Consider the following 22,192-nt stretch of genomic DNA (forward strand, 5'->3'; position numbering starts at 1 on the left):
GTTTTACACGGAAACTACCTTGCACCCAGCCGCACTCCCATTTAGAAAATGTTCACCTCCCATTCGGCACAACATTAACTCAGAATAAAACAGACTCAATTTCCAGGTTTCTTTGTCATTTCAATCAGTTTGCAGACTCAGTAACACAGAGTATTCCCAAACACGCAGCTTTTTACATACAAATTCGGATTGGGCAGAATTGAGAGACAGAACGGCCACTCGGCCCAACTGACCAAGTCCACAAGCCTCGTTCTGACCCTCGTCATTCCCCCTATGAGCGGCAACCCCCCTGTTCCTCTCTCCCTCCCCCCTATTCCTCCCTCGAGTTTATGGAGCTTCCCTTTAATCGAACCTGTGTTTTTTTTATTTCCGCCACTCCCCGGGGTACTGAGTTCCACTGCCCGTGGTGGGGAGTTATTCGAGACTCTCCTCTGATTTGGGACTCTGGAATAGTGGGGAATGTTCAGTTTAGGGATGAATCCCGAGCTGGGGATTGGGATTTGAGGAATTGCTCCGTTTACAGATTGTGGTATCACTTCCCGTTAGCAGATTGCGATTTACACCAATTATTTCCACGCGATATAATGACTGGGTTATTGTTTATTCCGGATATATTTGATTGGAAACTTTGCTGCAATGGCACTTTATGCATTGAATAATTCACCACTAACTTTCTCATTCCACACCGCGGTTTCTGTTAAAAGCTTCACCACAGAAGCAGTTATTGCAGCCACTCCCCAGCAGAGAATCTCCCAGTGACAGGGTCACGCTCTAACCCTGTGGGTCAGTCCCCTCTCTAACCCTGTGGTTCATTCCCCTCTCTAACCCTGTGGGTCAGTCTCCTCTCTAACCCTGTGGGTCAGTCCCCTCTCTAACCCTGTGGGTCAGTCTCCTCTCTAACCCTGTGGTTCATTCCCCTCTCTAACCCTGTGGGTCAGTCTCCTCTCTAACCCTGTGGGTCAGTCCCCTCTCTAACCCTGTGGGTCAGTCTCCTCTCTAGCCCTGTGGGCCACTGGTCTCTCTAACCCTGTGGGTCAGTCCCCTCTCTAACCCTGTGGGTCAGTCTCCTCTCTAACCCTGTGGGTCACTGTCCTCGCTAACCCTGTGGGTCACTGTCCTCTCTAACCCTGTGGGTCAGTCTCCTCTCTAACCCTGTGGGTCAGTCTCCTCTCTAACCTTGTGGGGAACATTCCACCTTTGCTTTGTGACGCTTTAAAACGGGCACCGAATGGTCGTAGGTTCGGAAATCAACAGTTAATAAGGTTGTGTGGGGGGTGAGGGTGTGTGTGTGTGGGGTGTGTGTGGGTGGGAGGGGAGGGTTTGCTGACAGTGTGGGGGAGAATGGCCCAGTCTAACTCCCAGTGTCTTTCCCTGACTCGATGTCATTATTCAGTCCCTGCGCTGACGTTATAGATTCCAGGGAGCCCTGATGCAAGATGTGTTTGTGCCCGAGGACCCTGCTGCTGCTGGCATTGTTGCTGCGGAAGGTGGGCAATGTCTCTGGTGAGTTCCCCGTGCAGGGCTGTGTGAGCAGGTAACCAATCAGAGGGAATGCAGGCAACATGGTGGGAGCTGCTCCACCTCCCTCGGCAATCCAGCACCAGTTAGTTAAACCTCTGCCACCTCCCTCTCTCCCCAAATGCGGGGCTTTGTTCTTTTGCCTGTTTTTTTGTTTGGTGCATTTCTGACATCGCTATGATGCAAGCGAGATTTCACTTGGCATTCACAATGGAGAAGGGCAAATTGCACTTGCACTAAATCATAGAACCATAGAATTTACAGTGCAGAAGGAGGCCATTCGGCCCATCGAGTCTGCACCGGCCCTTGGAAAATGCACCCTACTTAAGCCCACACCTCCATCCTATCCCCGTTACCCAGTGACCCCAGCCAACCTTTCTGGACACTAAGGGACAATTGATCATGGCCAATCCACCTAACCTGCACATCTTTTGGGACTTGTGGGAGGAAACCGGAGCACCCGGAGGAAACCCACGCAGACACGGGGAGAACGTGCAGACTCCGCACAGACAGTGACCCAAGCCGGGAATCGAACCTACGATCCTGGAGCTGTGAAGCAACTGTGCTAACCACTGTGCTACTGTGCCCACCACAAAAGACAGCTTGTTCCCGGCCTGTAAAAAAAAAAGCAGTTTCAGATCATCGGCAAATAGAAAACTAGTTTATGTAGTGAACAGTTATGATGTGGAAAGGCAAGCAGAGGGTGGATGTTAAGGAGGATGTTTCCCCCTGACTGGAGAACGCAGGGTCAAAGTCTCACGATAATCAGTCGGCCAATTAGAATTGAGCTGGAAGGCTTTCACTGCATTTCAAATCTGTGTTTTTTTTTAACCCCAGAGGGTTTAGACGCTCAGTTTCTGAGTATACACAAGAGAGAAATGGATAGATTTTTGGACAGGAAGTGAATCAAGGGATAATGTCGGAAGGCAGAGTTGAGGTAGAAGGTTGGCCACGATTTTAATAATAATCTTTTATTGTCACAAGTATGAAGTTACTATGAAAAACCCCTAATCACCACATTCCGCCACCTGTTCGGGTAAGCTGGTACGGGAATTGAACCCACGCTGCTGGCCTTGTTCTGCATCACAAACCAGCTGTCTAGCCCACTGAGCTAAACCAGCCCTTTTATTGAGTGAGGGAGGAGGTTTGAAAGCTGGATGGCCGACTCTTATTCTTGTTTTAAAAATCTTCTTTCATAGATTTCATAGAATTTACAGTGCAGAAGGAGGCCATTCGGCCCATCAAGTCTGCACCGGCTCTTTGAAAGAGCACCCTACCCAATCCCACACCTCCACCATATCCCCATAACCCAGTAACCCAACCCAACACTAAGGGCAATTTATCATGGCCAATCCACCTAACCTGCACATCTTTGGACTGTGGGAGGAAACCGGAGCACCCGGAGGAAACCCACGCAGACACGGGGAGAACGTGCAGACTCCGCACAGACAGTGACCCAAGCCAGGAATCAAACCTGGGACCCTGGAGCTGTGAAGCAATTGTGCTAACCACTGTGCTACCGTGCAGCATTTACGGTGAATCAGGAAAGAGCAAGGAATGGATCTATTTGATTGGCCCTTTCAATGAGCTAGCACAAACACAATGTGCCGAATGGTCCTGGCAGGGAGATTTCTGTTTATAAGACCACTGCTAAAAGTAATCATTGCATTGAAAAGATAGCAGCAAATGCAAGTAAATCTTTCTGCCTTTCACCCAATTTGGAGCAAATTGCCTTCCCCATGAATAAGTTCACCTGGAAACTCCGTGGCAGGATATTGAAGGTGGCATTGTGAACAATTATTTTTCATCATCCACAAAATTAAGTCTTGTGTTTAATGAACGTGGATGATTCAATGTAAAATATACATCAATGCAGAAAGTAGCACACTTTTCAAGTCCATATCACACCAGGAGCTGATTGACTGAAGTATTATATTCAGAAGAAACAACAAGAATGACACCAATTTCCTGAAATTCCTGACTCCACCACTGAACTCAGACACTTCCTCCTGCCTCCTCCGGACCATAGTCCCACTACCAAATATCAAGCCATTGTTTACAGGACTATCACTGACCTCATTGCCTCTGGAGATCTTCCCTCTACAGCCTCCAACCTCATAATTCCCCGACCCTGCACCGCTCGCATCTACTTCCTTGTCAAAACCCACAAACAGAATTGTCCTGGGAGACCCTCATCCGCGATCCCTCAATTCCCTACTTCATGTCAACAATTTCCAGTTTCCTGGCCCTAACCAGTTCCTCTCCACTCTGGACGTCCACTCCCTCCACACCTCCACCCCCCATCAGGAGGGTCTGAGGGCTCTCCGCTTCCTCTTTGAACAGAGGTCCGAACATTCGCCACCCATTATTATCCGCCTCCACCTGGCCGAACTTGTTCTCTCTCTCTCAATAACTTCTTTAATTGTCTCACTTTCTCAAATAAAAGGCGTGGCTATGGGTACCCGCATGGGCCGCAGTTATGCCTGTCTTGTGGGGTATGTGGAATATTCTTTGTTCCAGTTCCCTTCAGGCCGCCTCCCATAACTCCTTTTCCGATACATCGATGACTGTATCAGTGCAGCTTCCTGTTCTCATCCAGAACTGGGAAAATTAATCAATTTTGCTTCCAATTTCCACTCCCCTCTCATCTTCACATGGGCCATCTTCGACACCTCCCTTCCCCCTTCCTTGACCTCTCTCACACTATTTATGGTGAAAGACTGCCTACCAACATCTATTACAAGCCCACTGACTCCCACAGTTACTTCGACTATACCTCCTCATACCCCACTTCCTCTCAGGGCTCCACTCCATTCTCCCAATTTCCACGTCACCATCTCATCTGTTCTGATGATGTCACCTTCCACAATAGCATTTCTCGCATGTCTTACTTTTCTCTCCTTCGCTGAGACCCCCCCCCCCCCCCTTGGGGGGTTGACAGGACCCCTCAATTGTGTCCAACCCATTTCCCACACCTCTGCCCTCACCTCATCTCCTCCCTCCCAGAACCATGATAGGGTTCCTCTTGTCCTCACTTTCCACCCCACCACCCTCCACATTCAAAGGATCAACCTTCTCCATTTCTGCCAAGTCCAGCATTATGCCACCATCAAACGGACCTTACCCTCTTCTCCCAAAATGACGTTGCCCCTGGTCCACTGCTCTATCACCCCCAATACCGCGTCCACTTCCCACGCCACCTTCCCATGTAACCACGGGAGGTGTAACACCTGCTCTTTTACCTCCTCCCTCCTCACTCTCCAAGGCCCCAAACCCTCCTTCCAAGTGAAGCAACGATTTATTTGTACTTCTTTTAGTTTAGTCTACTCATATTCATTGTAATCTATTGTATTCGCTGCTCATCAACCTCTACATTAGGGAGGTTATAAACAGATTGTGTGATGGTTTTGTGGAACATTTTTACTCAGTCAGCAACTGTGACCCTGACCTCCCTGTCGTTGCCATTTCAATTCACCACCTTTCTGTCCTTAGACTGCTACAATATTCCAGTGAAGCCCAACACAAAGTGTAGGAGAGCCCCTCATCTTCCAATGAGGCACTTTACAGCCTTCTGGATTCAAGATTGAGCTCGACAACTTCAGACCATGAGCTCTGTCCTCCATTTTGATTTTTATTCCAACCCCCTTCCCTTTCGCTCCCCCCATCCAGGGTCAGTCTGTAACTTGTTCTCATGATTTATAAGGTTTATAAAATAATGAGGGATATAGCTAAGTCAACATCTTTTCCCAAAATGTGGAGATGCCGGCGTTGGACTGGGGTGAGCACACTCTTTTCCCAAAGGTAGAGGAGTCTAGAACTAGAGGGCATAGGTTTAAGGTGGGAGGGGAGAGATACAAAAGAGACTAGAGGGGGAATTTCTTCACATAGAGGGTGGTGAGTGTCTGGAACGGGCTGCCAGAGGCAGTGGTAGAGGCCGGTACAATTTTTTCCTTTAAAAAACAGTTAGACAGTTACATGGGCAGGGTGGGTATAGAGGGATATGGGCCAAATGCGGGCAAGTAGGACTAGCTTAGTGATAGAAACTGGGCGACATGGACCAGCTGGGCCGAAGGGCCTGTTTCCATGCTGTAAACATCTATGACTCCATGATCTGTTTCAGAAAGTGCTGACCTTTGTTCTGCTTTCACGCATTCTGTTATCCGATCCTAATGCCGCTATTGACACCTGCTTTAGACTTTAACACTATCATTACCGCTCCCTTTGTCTTGTGTCCAAGGCATCTTTGTCATCCAATCTCTCCTGAGCTCTGACCTATCACTGAACTCCACCTGCTGCACTCACTCTTTGTAACAGTTTAAAACCCACCACATTTCTCCCTCTCTCCAGCTCTGAAGAAGAACCGTACAGACCCAAAACGTTCACTCTGTTTCTCCCTCTGCAGATGTTGCCAGACCTGCTGGGTTTTCCCAGCATTTTCTGTTTTTATTTCTTGAAATTATGAGAAAATCCTGGAAAGCAAATACTTTAGTGTCAGGAACCGACTGCATTTATTCATTTCGGGATTCGGGGAGATCTTTGTTTGCATAATAAACATGCAACAAAAAAAAGTTTTTGATTGTTGCCTGATGTAGTTCAGATAATCTTGAAACACAATGTTGAACAGGAATCATTAACATCACTGTTACTGCCCTCAGAGAATGGGAGAATGAGAAATTCCTGCAAACCTTAAACTGCTGTTCACACACAAAGACCAAATCAAATCAAAACTCATTTACTTTTGCAGATCCATTTCAGAATGAATGCATTTACCGAAATATCCACTGTCACCAGCAAGCAATTTGCCGGCTGGATTTGGTGACTCAGTTATTTTACTGTCAGTGCCTGCCGGGATATACTGGGGATGGAGTTAACAGTTGCCAAGGTAACATCACGCTGAAGTCAATCAATGTCATTAGTGGCAGCAATCTAGTATTTACAAAGAAATGAGTGTTGCCAGGGTTGCTTTTCAGTGGGTCAATTGGTCTGTACAAAAATGGATGAACAATAATTAAACCATAAATCTAGGCTGGTTTTATGTGCAAAATACAGAATAAAAAAGTATTACTGACTTCTCGAAAACCTGACAGCGGCCGCAGGTTGCCGGGGAGGGTGGGAGGATATAGCAACAGATCAAAGTTTATTGAAAACATTGCCTGAGGTTGAAATAGAGAAACTTGTTTTCCTCACTCTCTTGTGAGGGAGTTATTTAATAATAATAATCTTTATTGGTAACACTGCAATGACGTTACTGTGAAAAGCCCCTAGTCGCCACATTCCGGCACCTGCTCGGGTACACTGAGGGAGAATTCAGAATGTCCAATTTACCTAACAAGCACGTCTTTCGGGACTTGTGGAAGGAAACCGGAGCACCCGGGGGAAACCCACGCAGACACGGGGAGAGCGCGCAGACAGTGACCCGAGCCGGGATTCGAACCCGGGTCCCTGGCGCTGTGAAGCCACAGTGCTAACCACTGTGCCAAATGACCCCAACAATCCTGGTGCTGAACAGGAAGAGTGTTTGTCTTCTGTAGCACTGGATCAGGGGAACTATCCTTTGATCCAATCTTATATCATGTTCATCAGGTACATTTCAGGGCATTATCTCAGACCTGCGGGTCTGATCCTGATATTACTGACATGAACATCAACAACTCTATTTTTCCTGTTGTGTTTCTTGAAGATGAAAATGTACCTTCCAGTTCCTTGTTTGATTTTGACAATCTGACCCCTTTAGCATAAACAGTCTCCCTCGATCTGGCATCCATCAGCAAAACTTAATACATTTTTAAATTTGAGAGAAAGTTACGTTATCTGATGGACTGAATGCAGTAATGGGGCAATCTTCATTTCTCATGAATTAACTTTGTAATATCTACTTCCCTTTAACTTTGTTTTTTGATTTGGTGTTTATGAATACGAGGCACTGGAATAACAGAAGGCTTCAGATACCTTGGGCGTGATTCTCCGGGCCCCCAGCCGCGTTTTCCTGGGCGGCACGCCCTTGCCGGCAGTGGGATTCTCCGTTTCTGCAGCCTGCCAATGGGATTTCCCACTGTGGCCACCCCGGGCCGCTGGGAAACCCACGGACATGGGAGCGCTGTTGACAGAATGGAGAATCCCGCCACCGGAAAATCCCGCCGACGGAGAAACCCACCGGCGGAGAATCCGCCACCGGAGTATCCGCCACCGGAGAATCCCACCAATGGAGAATCCCACCGGCGGAGAATCCCACCGGCGGATTTATCTCGCTCCTTGTGTCAGTGACAGGCACTCTCAGATTGAGGACGGTATTCAGAATCATTCAGCGCAGAGAAGGCCATTTAGCCCATCGCTGTTTAGCACAGGGCTAAATCGCTGGCTTTGAAAGCAGACCAAGGCAGGCCAGCAGCACGGTTCAATTCCCGTAACAGCCTCCCTGAACAGGCACCGGAATGTGGCGACTAGGGGCTTTTCACAGTAACTTCATTTGGAGCCTACTTGTGACAATTTTCATTTCATTTCATTTTCGTGTCTGCGCCAGTCAAAAACAACCACCCAACTATTCCAATCCCGTTTCCCAGCACTGGGCCCATAGCCTGTCTACCCCGGCATCACAACTGCACACCCAAGTACTTAAATGTTCTGAGGGTCTCTGCCTCCACCTCCCTTTCAGGCAGCGAGTTCCAGACTCCCACCACCCTCTGGGTAAAAGGGTTTATCCTCACATCCCCGCTAAACCTCCTGCCCCTCACCTTAAATCTCTGCCCCCTGGTCATTAATCCCTCCACCAAGGGGAAAGGTTTCTTCCTGTCTACTCTATCTGTGCCCCTCATAATTTTATACATCTCAATCATGTCCCCCCTCAGTCTCCTCTGCTCCAAGGAAAACAACCCCAGTCTACCTAATCTCTCTTCATAACTAACACTCTCCAGCCCAGGCAACATGCTGGTAAATCTCCTCTGCACCCTGTCCAGTGGCTATCACATCCCTCCTGTAATGTGGATTCCAGAACTGCTCACAATACTCTCGCTGTGGCCTGACCAATGTTTTTTACAGTTCCAGCATAACCTCCCTGCTCTGAAACTCTATGCCTCGGCTAATAAAGGCAAGTATACCGTATGCCTTCTTAACCACTGTACCCACCTGCTCTGCTACCCTAAGGGACGGGTGTACATTCACACCAAGCTCCCTCTGATCCTCGGGGCTTCCCAGGGTCCTGCCGTTTATCCTGTATTCCCCTCGCCTTGTTTGTCCGGCCCAAGTGCATCACCTCACACTTATCCGGATTGAATTCTATTTGCCACTGACCAGCCCGTCTGTATCCTCCTGTAATCGAAGGCTATCCTCCTCACTATTTACCACCCCAACAATTTTTGTATCATCTGCAAACTTACTGATCAACCCTCCTACATTCATGTCTAAATCATTTACATAAACCACAAACAGCAAGGGCCCCAACACGGACCCCTGCGGGACCCCACTGGACACAGGGGGCGGGATTCTGTGATCCTGAGGCTAAGTGTTAACGCTGTCAGAAACGCCATCACCTTTCCCGACGGCATCAACGCGGCCTCAGGATCAGCAATTCTGGCCCCTACAGGGGGCCAGCACGGCACTGGAGCGATCCACGCCGCTCCAGCGGCTGATCCCGGCGTCAACTGGGCGCCACGGGGTCCGCGCATGCGCAGTGGCTTCCTTCAACGCGCCGGCCCTGACACAACATGGCGCAGGGCTACAGGGGCCGGCGCGGAAGAAAGGAGGCCCCAGCCAGAGAGGCCGGCCCGTCGATCAATGCGCCCCGATCGCGGGCCAGGCCACACGGAGGCCCCCCCTGGGGTCGGATCCCCCTCCACCCCCACAGGCACCCCCGCGACCCTTCGAAGCCGAGTTCCTGCCGGCTGAGAGCAGGTGTGGACGGCGCCGGTGGGACTCGCCGTTTTTACGATGGCCGCTTGGCCCATCCCGGGCCGAGAATCGGCGGGCCGTCCGCATAGTGCGGCCCCCCGACTGGCGTCGTGCCAACCACGCCGGCACCAATGGCATCGATTCTCCACTCTGCAGAGAATCGCGTGCCGGCGTCGGGGAGGCGTGGCGCGATACGTGTCAGTCGCGGGGATTCTCCGGCCCGGCCTTGGGCTGAGAGAATCCTGCCCAGGCTCGCAGTCAGAAAAACACCCTTCCCCCATTGCTGGCTGCAATAATGCCCTGCATTTATATAGTGCCTTTCATGGTTTCGGAGCATCCTAACATGCTTCACAACCACTAGCGTTCTTTTGAAGTGACGTCACTATTGTTCATCTAGGTGCAGAATGAAGCTCCCATTTACATGGTCCACCTTCACTGTAAATTTCAACTGTATTGTTTTTTCCAACTCACGTATTGGTTAATCTTTTCAAAAATTAATTTCCTTGACCTAGGTGTCGCTGGTTAGGCCAGTATTTCTTGCCCATCCCTAATTGCCCTTGAGAAGGTGGTGGTGAGCTGCCTTCTTGAACCACTGCAGTCCCTGTGGTGTAGGTACATCCACTGTGCTGTTAGGGAGGGAGTTCCGAACTTTGACTATGTGACAGTGAAGGAACAGAAATATATTTCCAAGTCAGGGTGATGAGTGACTTGGAGGGGAACTTCCATTTGTTGGTATTCCAGGTTTCTGCTGCTCTTCACCCTCTAGATGGTAGTGGGTTTGGAAGGTGGTGCCTTCCTGCAGTGTATCTTGTAGATGATGTGGAGATGCCGGCGTTGGACTGGGGTGAGCACAGTACGAAGTCTTACAACACCAGGTTAAAGTCCAACAGGTTTGTTTCAAATCACTAGCTATCGAAGGACTTTAACCTAGTGTTGTAAGACTTCTTACTATCTTGTAGATGGTACACGTGACTGTCACTGTGTGTCAGTGGTGGAGGGATTGAATGTTTGTGGAAGGGGTGCCAAGCAAATGGGGAGCTTTGTCCTGGGTGATGTCGAGCTTCTTGAGTGTTGTTGGGGCTGCGCTCATCCAGGCAAGTGGGGAATATTCCATCGCACTCCTGACTTGAGCCTTGTAGATGGTGGACCGGCTTTGGGGGAGTCAGGAGGGGAGTTACTCACCGCAGGATTCCCAGCCTCTGACCCGCTCTTGTAGCCACGGTATTTATATGGTTAGTCCAGTTCAGTTTCTGACCACTGGTAACCCCCACGTTGTTGATTGGTTAGCTTCTCTTCTTTAAAAGAAATTTAGAGACCCAATCCGTAGCGTGGCCAATCCACCTACGCTGCACATCTCTGGGTTGTGGGGGCAAAACCCACGCAGACACGGGGAGAATGTGCAGACTCCACACGGACAGTGACCCGGGGCCGGGATTGAACCTGGGACCTTGGCGCCATGAGGCAGCAGTGCTAACCACTGCGCCACCGTGCCGCCCCGTTTGGCCTCGCTCAATGGGATTGCTAGATTAGTATCTGGTAGAATAGAGGGAAGAGGAGTTTTAATCCTCTGGCCAGAGCCTGGGGGCTGAATGAACGCTTTGCGCAAATACTTTTTCCCCACCTGGGAAGCAGGCAGGCAGGTACCACCCGTCGAAACTGAGGCAAAAGTCCAGCAGAATATCCTTCTTGTTAACCTTAGTTTAAGAAATGTATACTTCCAAATGTCAGTGAGTTCACATCCTGCTTTATTCTCTTTCTCCATCCAGAATCCGATGGGATTGTTACAGTTTCTGATTGGAGGATTTGCAACGGAACAGAAGTTCAAACTTGTCTAATAACAAAAACAGTCGGAGGAAATGTCACGTTCAGTGTTTCTGTCACGGGTTATAATCTTAAACTGATTGCATGGTTTAAATTTTATGCCTCTCAAGGACCAATTTTTCACAGGTATACAGGCTGCAAAGGAGCAGGTGAATAAATCACATTTATACTGAGATGAATAATTCGCACTTACCTCCATGTCAGGTATAGTCAGTACATACTGTGTAAGAATGGTACGTGAATACCCCATTTGTGATGCTGGATGTGTAACTCACAAACACTCTGTGTGTGATTTTAATGTACTTTGGGATAATTGAAAATTCTAATTCTAAAAATGTATCTTGGTATTAGTGTCCCGTCCACCTACTCACTAGTGTTTCTATTTGTGTATATTGTGTTCAGCTTTTCCTACATTAAAAGATATATTTTTAAAACCTTTTTATACTCCACAGTTTCATCAAACAAATAACAAAACAAAAACAAAAACCAACACGATAGCAATCCCTCAGAAACAGCAACCCCCTCGATATACAATCCAATACATCCGTTTGTGCTTTCCAGGTAGAAGTTAACAACACATTAGTGAAACAATAATACCACGCCCCAATGTTCAATGGCAACCAGTTCCCGAAGGTGCATAATAAACAGTCCCCATGAATTGTAGAACCCACCATCCTCCCCCTCAGCTCGAACATCACCTTCTCGAGAGTCAGTAATTCCAGTAGATCCCCCTGCCACGCCGAGGCACGCAACGGAGAAGCTGACCTCCACTCCAACAGGACCCTCCTCCAGGCAATTAGCGAGGCAAAGACTAAAACATCTGCCCCACACCTGCCTGCAGCTTGAGCCTGTCCGACACCCCGAAAATTACCTCTAAGGGACCCAGTTCCAAGTCCACATGTAGTACCCCTGAGATGATGCTAAAGATCTCCCTTCAATATCTCTCCAGCTGCGGACAGGACCAAAACGTATGTACATGGTTTGCAGGGCTCCTCCCACATCGCTCACATACGTCCTCCACTCCCTCAAAGAGTTGGCTCAACCTTGCCCTCATGAGGTGCGCCCTATACACAACCTCAGCTGTATCAGCTCCAACCTCGTGCATGACGTTGAGGCGTTCACTCTTCGTAGCACCTCACACCACAAACCATCTTCCATTACCTCCCCCAACTCTTATTTCCACTTGGCCTTAATCCCTTCCATAGACATCCTGTCCTCCTCCAGAGTTGTCTCATAAATCGCCTGCACCACCCCTTTCTCCAATCCCCCTGTCGTCAATACCCCTCCCAACAGCGAGGGTGTCGGCGCTATTGGGAAGCTCGGAACTTCCTTCCTAGCAAAGTCTCGGAGCTGCAGGTACCTAAACCCTTCCCTTTGTCCCAGTCTATATTTCTCTCCCAACTCTTCCAACCTCACAAAACTTCCCCCTAGGAACAGGTCTTTTAATACCCTGACCCCCCCTTTCCTCCCATCTCCGAAACCTCCCATCCAGTTTCCCCGGCTCGAACCTGTGATTCCCCCTGATCAGTAGCACCCCTGACCCAGCCCCCAGCTTAAAGTGCTGCCGCAAATGCCTCCAAATCCTCAGCATTGCCATCACATTAAAAGGTATTTGACGCTGTGTTGCATCCCTTCACAAATCAGATTAATTTTCCACAGTTTCATCCATGTTCAGATTAACTTTCCATTTCTCTCCCAGCCAGTGGCTCCACATTTTGCCTCCAACTCTTCCCCTTCTCTTGCTTTTCATTGCGTCATTCACCTACCTCACCTGGGCCCCTTGACATCATCTCCCAGAACATGTGTCCCTTGGCCTGGCCATGGTCCCAAATTCATTCCCGGCTCTTAAATACTCTGTGTAGCCTCGGCGTTTTTGTACGAGTCGCAAACAGCCACTTTGTGGAGCTAAGACTCACTGGCTGCTGTGAGTTGAGCCTCATCGCTACATCACTGATCCATCCTGTCACCTGATATTTGCACGTGGGCACCTTACAGCAGGGTCAGTTGGATAAGGAATGCGATGGAAAATTGTGGATGGCTCTCAGCACACAATCCAAATGAGGGCAGCTAACAAAGCTCAGAGCAGGAAATGAATCCAAGGCCTGCGTTCATTAGCTTCAGACCGATTGGTGCATCTCCTGACTGCGGCATCATGAGATGTACGCTGGAATAATCTTTCCGGGAGATCTCTCTATTTAATTTAATTTCTTTAAAAACACTGATCTCTGGTGGTGCCTTCTGCTGAATTGTCTTAAACTGATTTCAGATAACCCAACAATTCTTCACTTTGACCTGAACTCCCAGAATTTCCCCTTGCTTAAAACATTATTTTGTAATACTAAACAAATCAGACAATCTCCTGGGCTTTATTCCATTTTTCCCTATTGTTTTAACATGATTTAAATCTGAGTCGGAGACATATAATTCTGTACAAGGCGTTTAGTAAGATTGTCTGGGCTGAGGGAGCATGGGAATATTAAAGGATAGTTCTCTTCAACTGTGGCTCTATGCCTTAGGCTGAAGTTATACCATTCCCATGTTGATACAGACTGACCTCGCATCAAAAGATGGCAGTCTGTAGCGAGTAAGGAAGAATGCATGGAACAGTCAACAAGGCCAGTGACTCTGCAGACTGTGTAGCACACTTTCCCCAACAGGCACAAGCTCTCAGCCCCTCCTGAGGCCAGTTGGCCATCCTCCAGTAATAAATACAGAAATCAGGACAACTGCTTTTGCCAAGGATAAATAGCAACATGTACATTGGTCGGAAGGGAGGATTGTGGTGTTGGTTAGCGTACACGCCCCAAATTGGGATGACGCTGGGTTTGTGAGGGAGATCTAAGCAGCGATTCCGGTTCTGGATACTCACTAGTTGATTTGGGGGAGGGGGATTGTGTTTGACCCGAAGGTCCCGGCCACGCTCGCTTGTCCCTTCGGGGGGGGGGGGGGGGGGAGGTGTAAGCCGGGTTCATGAAGGAGATGGGAGGAGTGGATCCGTGGAGGATTTCGCACCCGGGGGATAGGGTGTATTCGTTCTTATGACCGGTGCACAAGGTGCACTCGAGGATCGACTTTTTTGTGTTGGGGAAGGCGCTGCTAGCTGCGGTGAAGAAGGCGAAGTATTCGGCGATGGTGATGACGGACCACTGGGCAGATATAGTCTTGGAGAAGGGTCTGGCCCCGAGGCCGGTGTGGAGGTTGGACATGGGTCTGTTGGCAGACCCGAAATTTTGCATTAAGATGGGGAAGGTGATTGAGGAGTTTGTGGAGTTTAACCGAAATGGGGAGGTCTCGTCGTCGGTGGCTTGGGAGGCATTGAAGGCGGTAGTCAGGGGTGAGGTCATCTCATTCAAGGCGAAGGTGGATAGGGAGACGTGGGATGGACAGCAGCGGCTGAGAGAGGGGATTTTGGAGGTAGATGGAAGATATGTGCAGGACCCGGAGACGGGACTTTGGCGAGGAGGAAGGAGTTTCAGGCGAAGTTTGATCTCCTGTCCACGGGGAGGGGGGTTCGACAGTTGAGGCGAGCGCGCGGGGTTTGGGTATGAGTACGGAGAGAAGGCCACTTGATTACTGGCGGTCCAGCTTTATCGCCAGGTAGCAGCAAGGGAGATCATGCAGATTAGGGATGGGACGGGTGGGTTGGTGGTGGTGCCGGAGCAGGTGAACAAGCTGTTGGAAGACCTTTATAGGGAATTGTGTAAGTCGGAGCTGCGGAGGATGAGTTGGAGATGAGAAAGTTTCTGGAGAGACTGTTTGGAGGTGGGAGAGGAGAAGTGGGCCGGGTTAGAGGAGCCTTTGGGGTTGGAGGAAGTGAAGGCAGCAATAGGGGAGATGCAGTCGGGCAAGGCACCGGGGGGCGGATGGGTTCCCAGTGGAATTTCATCAGAAGTTCCAGGTTAAATTGGCGCCGCTGAAGGTGGAAATGTTTGAGGACATGACGGTAAAGGGAGGATTGCCGGAGACAATGAGGCAGGCATCCCTCTCACTATTACTGAAAAAGGAGAAGGATCCGGTGAGTGTGGGTCGTACAGGCCCATTCCTCTACTGAATGTGGACTCCAGGATATTGGCGAAGGTGTTGGCGGTGAGGCTGGAGGAGCGTCGCCCGAAGGTGGCGGAGGAGAATCAGGCTGGGTTTGCCAAGGGCAGGAGCTGCCATCGAACATGCAGCGGCTGCTGAATGTGGTGCTTTCTCCGGCAGAGTGGAGGGAGTTAGAGGTGGTGGTGGCGTTAGATGCAGAGAAGGTGTTCGAGTGGAGTTATTTGTATTGAAATGAAATGAAAATCGCTTATTGTCACAAGTAGGCTTCAAATGAAGTTACTGTGAAAAGCCCCTAGTCGCCACATTCCGGCGCCTGTTTGGGGAGGCTGTTACGGGAATTGAACCGTGCTGCTGGCCTGCCTTGGTCTGCTTTCAAAGCCAGCGATTTAGCCCTGTGTTGTTAGAGAAGTTTGAATTTGGGCCTAAGTTTGCGACTGGGTGAAATTGTTATACAAGGATCCGACAGCATGCGTGCGGACTAATGATACAAATTCTGGGTACTTCCCACTATTTCAGGGAATGATTCTGGGTGTCCCATGTCCCCCATTCTGTTTGCATTGGCGATAGAGCCCTTGACAATGGCGCTGAGGAGTTCGGAATTAGCGATGGGGATAGTGGGGGCGGGGGGAGCTTAGAGTGTCTCTGTACGCGGATGATCTGCTGCTGTACATTTCGGACCCTGACTCATCGGTGAGGGACATAATGGGGGTTGCCAAGGAAATTTGGAGCGTTTTCGGGAAGATTGAGCGTTTTGTGGTGTCTTCCCCAGGTGCAGGGGCAGATGTGGGAGAGTTGTCATTTCGGATAGCGGAAACTCAGTTTAGATATTTGGGGGTGCAGGGGGCCAGGGCACGACTTCGTAAGCTGAATTTTACGAGCCTGGTGGGGAGGGTGAAGGAGGGCATGGGGAGATAGGACAGTCTGGTGGGGAGGGTGAAGGAGGGCATGGGGAGATAGGACAGTCTGGTGGGGAGGGTGAAGGAGGACATGGGGAGATAGGACAGTCTGGTGGGGAGGGTGAAGGAGGGCATGGGGAGATAGGACAGTCTGGTGGGGAGGGTGAAGGAGGGCATGGGGAGATAGGACAGTCTCCCTTTGTCACTGGCAGGTTGGGTGCAGGCAGTAAAAATGAATATTTTGCCACGGTTCCAGTGTCTGTTCCAGTGTCTGTTGGTCCTTTGGGGAATGGACAGGCTGGTCTCATCATTCGTGTGGGCAGGGAAGGTGGTCAGGGTAAGGAAGGTGGTGCTCCAAAGGGGGCAGCAGTCGGGGGGGGGGGGGATTTGCCCTTCCAAACTGGCTGCACTATAATTGGGCGGTGAATGCGGAGAAAGTGGAGTAGGGAGACAGAGGCTCTGTGGGTGAGGACGCAGGTGGGATCCTGTAAAGGGTCGGGGTTGCAGTGCTGGCAATGGCACGGCCACCGTTCACCCTGGGGAGGTATTCGGGACATCCCGTAGTGGTAGCCACGCTGAAGATTTGGGGGCAGTTTCGACAGCAGTCCAGGTTGAGGGCAGAGTCGCAGGTGATGCCGATAAGAGGGAGTGACGAGTTCAAGCCAGGGAGGATGGATGAGGTTCCGGGGATGGAAGGAGAAAGGGTGAAAGAGATGAAGGATCAGTTTCTGGAGGGGAGATTTGCCAGTTTGGAGGAGCTGGGGGTGAAGTATGGGCTCCAGCATGAGGAGGACTTCAGATATATGCAGGTGTGGAATTTCACAAGAGAGGTTTTCCCGACATTCCCAGTGGCACCGTCCTCCTTGTTGTTGGAGGACGTGTTGTCAGTGGCGGGGGGGGGGAGTGGGGGGATTTTAGTGATCCACAGCAGGATTATGGAGGAGGACAAGGAGTCCATGGAAGGGATTAAGGCCGAATGGGAGGAAGAGTTGGGGATGGTGCTGGAGGAGGGATTATGGTGCCAAGCGCTGTGAGTGGTCAATGCCTCAACCTCGTTTGCGAGGCTGGGGTTGATTCAGCTAAAAGTGGTGTTCAGAGCACACTTAACGTAGGCGAGGATGAGCCGGTTGCTTGAGGGGGGGAGGATAGCTGCGAGCGGTGTGGGAGGGGCTCAGCCAATCATGTCCATATGTTCTGGTCCTGCCCGAAGTTGGAGCAATATTGGGGGTCGCTGTTTAGCACCATGTCCGAGGTTCTGCATATCGAATTGGAGCCGGGCCCCCTAGAGGCCATATTCGGATTGTCAGACCTGCCGGAGCTGCAGCCGGGCGCGGGGCCAGACGTTTTAGCCTTCGTCTCGTTGATCGCTTGCAGGTGGGTCCTGTTGGGGTGGAGGTCAGCTTCTCCCCCCTGTGCCTCTGTGTGGCTGGGGGATCTAATGGAGTTCCTGTATCTGGAGAAGGTGAAACCTGCTCTGTGCGGGGCGGAGGAGAAGTCCCACCAGAGGCGGGGCTTGTTTTGGGGACTTGGTTGCTGTCACGGCATAGGGGTGGGGGGGGGGGGGGTGGAGGGGGGTGAATGGGGGGGATAGTATGAGGGAGGGGAGGTTGTGTACTGTGAAAATTAAAAACTTTGAATAAAAATAATTTAATAATTTCCATAAACAAATAGCAACATGTACTGATTAGCACAGGAAGCTGAGTTGTAAATTCAAGGTTGACCAATGTCATGCATTTTTTCACGCAGCTACAGGAGAAGGCTGACCCCTCCTGCAAATTTGCTTCCCAGAGTTTTATTGAAGAATAATCTGGAAATCGAGCTAATCAACATCAGTGAAGATGATTTCTACCCAAATCGGTTTTGGGCTGAGTTGGAAACTGATATTATGAAACATGTGGAACAGGAAATAGAACCGTACGATGATGCTCCTTTTGAACTGTTAAACCCCTCACGAATGCGATATTACTTTGTTCTTGACAGCCCTCCAATTGGTAAGAAAAACTCTTTCTGTTTCCACACTTAAAGATGCGCAAATTTAGAAAACCCAAAAAGAATATTACAAAATATCTTAGCAAACAGACATGATAAGAAATGGTGAATACACATTTTCGACTGTGGCAAAATAGCAAAGACACATTGAATTAACTTCCATTGAACTTCAACTTGCATTCAAAATGTGACATTTTAAAAACAGATATTTTTATATATATTATTGAATTTTCCCAATTAAGGGGAAATTTAGCGTGGCCAATCCACCTACCCTGCACATCTTTTTGGGTTGTGGGGGTGAGACCCACGCAGACACGGGGAGAATGTGCAAACTCCACACGGACAGTGACCCAGAGCCAGGATCGAACTCGGGCCCTCAGCGCCGTGAGGCAGCAGTGCTAACCACTATGCCACCATGCCACCCTTAAAACAAATGATACGAAATGTGACAATTTGTTTTGGTCTGAAGAATTTTCAGCTGGAACAGAACGAAAAACAAGAGCTTTCATCAACTACACTTTGTTTTTCCATCGCTCTGAATTTAAGAAAGTAGTAAACAAGTTTCCCAGTAAAAGATTTATCAGAGAAAGTCCCTAAAATACATATTGCAACTTGTTCTGAAATTATTTGGGAAGTAAACAATCTAACAATTTACTGCTTGAACTGACAATTCAAAAATGTTTTGAAAAGCATTTTATAAAATTTTTTAGCGTTTTCACATTTGACAAAATAAAGTAAAAATATTACACCCCCAAATACAATAAACCCTGCACCAACACCCCCCCCCCACCCCTCCCAACCCTGCCCCCAACAATTGATGCTAACTAGCTCTCCAAAATTCAAAGTAAACAAACCCCATCCCTTGTAGAATCCCTCATAACCCCCCCCGAGGGCACATTTTGCCTCCTCAAAATGTAAGACCTCCATTAGACCCCCAGCCATGCCAATGCACAGGGTGGAGGAGTTGACCTTCGCCCCAACAGATCCCACCTGCGAGCGATCAACGAGGCGAAGGCTGAAACATCTGCCCCTGCTCTCGCCTGCAACTCCGGCAGGTCCGACACCCTGTATATGGCTCCCTGGGGACCCGGCTGCAAATCCACATGCAGGATCCCCGACATGGTGCTGGAAAACGATCTCAGGAATTTCTCCAACTTCAGGCAGGACCAGAACATGTGACCGTGATTAGCTGGGCCCCTCCCTCACCGTTCGCAAGTGTCCTCTACCCCCTCAAACAGCCGGCTCATCCTAGACTTCATCAAATGTGCCCTGTGCACCACCTTCAACTGTAGCAAGCCCAGCCTCGCGCACAAGGTTGAGGCATTCACCCTCCGCAGCACCTGACACCACAACCCCTCCTCCAGCACCATCCCCACTCCCCCTCCCATAGACACCTAACCTCTTAAAATCCTCCCATAAATCACTGAGACGACCCCACCTTCCAAGCCCATTACCGACAGAACCTCCTCCATCAACGAGGAGGCAGGCGCTATCGGAAAGGTTGGCAAAGTCCCGCACCTCATTTCCGAAAACCGTCCTCATGCGGAAACCCAAGGTTCCCATCTGCATCTTCCCTATCGCTACCTGCACTTCTTCCACCCCCACTGGCTCCCCCAATCCGCCCTCCTCCTCTCATATCCGACACATTTCCCAGCATCTCTGACCTATACAGGTTCCAAAACATTTTGGATGATTCAGTTGTGTTACCTTTTTATTTTTTTAATTGTTGGTTTAATTTTCTTGACTGATTAATTAAGATGTGCTGTTTTTAGTTAGATTTTAATTGACAGCTGTCTGGCTGCTTGCCATGTTTTTGATGAGCAAGTCCCTAATATTTAGTCTGATTTCTGCTCGATTTATTTTGGGCCAATGAACAAGAAACCATAGTAAGGATTGTCACTTCCAAAATTGTGACAACAGAAAGTAAATGTAAAAAAACAGGAAGTCTAGCTAAATACAGGTTTCTTATTCATTCTTGAAATGCATTGTAGCGTTTTAATATTTCTTGCTATCTTTCTGCTCTCCAGCTAGTATTAGATATTGCTATTAATGTTGTAACAATTGGGAATAAAATATTATAAGTTAGAAAAATAATGGCCAAATGACCACAATTGGTTAATGAGATTGATTAAAAGGTTCCACAAAACTTGAAGAGGTCACATGATCACCATTAGCCACACAAATATATGATCATGTTAACACAGCACAAACCGGATACCCTCTGTGGAAATGTTAACTTGTGTTAAATTAGGAGAGTGAGGGCGTCACGGTGGCGCAGTGGTTAGCACTGCTGCCTCACGGAGCTGAGGTCCCAGGTTCAATCCGGGCTCTGGGTCACTGTCCGTGTGGAGTTTGCACATTCTCCCCGTGTCTGCGTGGGTCCCGCCCCCACAACCCAAAGATGTGCAGGGTAGGTGGATTGGCCGCGCTAAATTGCCCCTTAATTGGGAAAAAAAAGAAATTTTTTAAAATGAGGAGAGTGAGGAAATTGAATTGATATGAATGGGTGTGGTGAGTTGCAACAACCCTTGTCAACTGAAGGAATGACACATTTTCTTATTTAAGCGTTCCTCAAACTAGCAACTTTAAAGGAAAGGCAAATTGAGAGAGAGTAACTGCGCCAGTGTATCTAACATTTGGGATTATTGGTAAATTCAGCAAATATATTAGTCCTTTTATGGCACTGCCTTGTGAGCACAAGAAATAAAAGTCTTCTTTTATACATTGTGGCTAAAATGGTTTTAAAGATAAAACTGGGATTAAATATAAAGGTTGATGAGAACTAGTTTTTAGAGGCAGGACACTGCAAATCCCTGGAGGGTGCTGTTTATATATCAATGTGTCGAATTAGACAAAAGAATAACATAAAAATATGGGCGTCTGTATGTATTGCTTGGCATTAATGAGGTTTTGCTTGTTATCTTTTACAGATATTGGGGAATATTTAACAGGAGATATTATACAAATCCATGTTGCGCCCTATGTTGCTATTTCAAAGACGGCATTTATTAGATGGTTCAAAGAGCCTTTGAAACTCTCACAGTTTGGGGAAAATATAACCGTTTTAGGTGATGGAACAGAGGGCATCTTAATTAATGGAGTAAGGTAACGCTGAATATTTTCCAGTGTCCAATTCATGATGAACTTCAACCCTTTCCCTATTTAACAAAGTTGGGGATTATATGGTGCTGTATATTTTCTTGTGCCATAGATTTTTAGGAAATTTGACAAAGATGTCAATTGCATCTGTAGTCTATACTGAGAGCAATTACCACTCATTGTACTTGCAGCATGACAGCTATTACAGAATTAATATGTATCCACCTTTCATTGTACACTTAAAAAGCCTTTAATCTATCAAAATGCAGTTTGTTGCAAAGAGGAAAAAGAGAGAAAGGTTTGAGTTCCTCCAGCACTGGAATCTCATAGCACGTAACAGCCAATGAAGTATTTTTAAAGTGTCGTCACTAGGTAAAGTCGCCAAAGTCCCAGATGGCCATAGGCAGCTTCCCCCTTTGAGGGGGAGAGCTGACTGCTGGTGATTTACCACACCTCAGGCGAGGGGCAATGTTTTTCTCAGAAAATATTTCATTGAAGCATTTGTAATTTTCAGTTTAACACATTAACATTTCTTTCACAACCGCATGGGCTGACATTCGCTAAAAACCTAAAAACAATGTCCCTTACTGCCCACGCCCTATTCCTTAATTACCTGTATACAGAGTTCCCTGTCCTTATCTGACACTGCCATGCCTCCTGTTTTCTGAGGGGCAATATTGAGAAGGCAGGACATTCATGAATGAGCTCAGTAGTCACAACTGTGATGGGGAAAACACAACGGTTAATTTCACACAGCAAGACCCCAGTAAACAGCAATGTGATATTGATCAGATAATCTGGTTTTGTCATATTGATTGGGCGCTTAATAATAGGCAGACCATCAGGGATAACCCCCCCACCCCCCACCCCCCACCCCCCACCCCCCACCCCCGCTCTTTATAGTGCCATGGGATCTTTGACATCCAGCTGTGAAAGCAGAC

At 48.6% G+C, this 22,192-nt stretch overlaps 1 protein-coding gene across 1 annotated transcript in view; it reads left to right on the top strand.

The window, feature by feature from the left end:
• The window catches only part of LOC140392533 (uncharacterized), a 47,610-nt gene that overhangs the window by 659 nt on the left and 24,759 nt on the right, over positions 1–22,192 (top strand). Inside the window, exons 2-5 of the mRNA XM_072477805.1 lie at positions 1,394–1,503; positions 6,263–6,400; positions 17,910–18,154; positions 21,083–21,257. Coding sequence (XP_072333906.1) covers positions 18,049–18,154; positions 21,083–21,257 — 281 coding nt within the window. The 5' untranslated portion in view covers positions 1,394–1,503; positions 6,263–6,400; positions 17,910–18,048. The remainder of the gene's footprint in view (positions 1–1,393; positions 1,504–6,262; positions 6,401–17,909; positions 18,155–21,082; positions 21,258–22,192) is intronic.

The sequence above is a fragment of the Scyliorhinus torazame genome, chromosome 16, assembly GCF_047496885.1.
Source record: "Scyliorhinus torazame isolate Kashiwa2021f chromosome 16, sScyTor2.1, whole genome shotgun sequence".
In the NCBI taxonomy this organism is placed as follows: domain Eukaryota; kingdom Metazoa; phylum Chordata; class Chondrichthyes; order Carcharhiniformes; family Scyliorhinidae; genus Scyliorhinus; species Scyliorhinus torazame.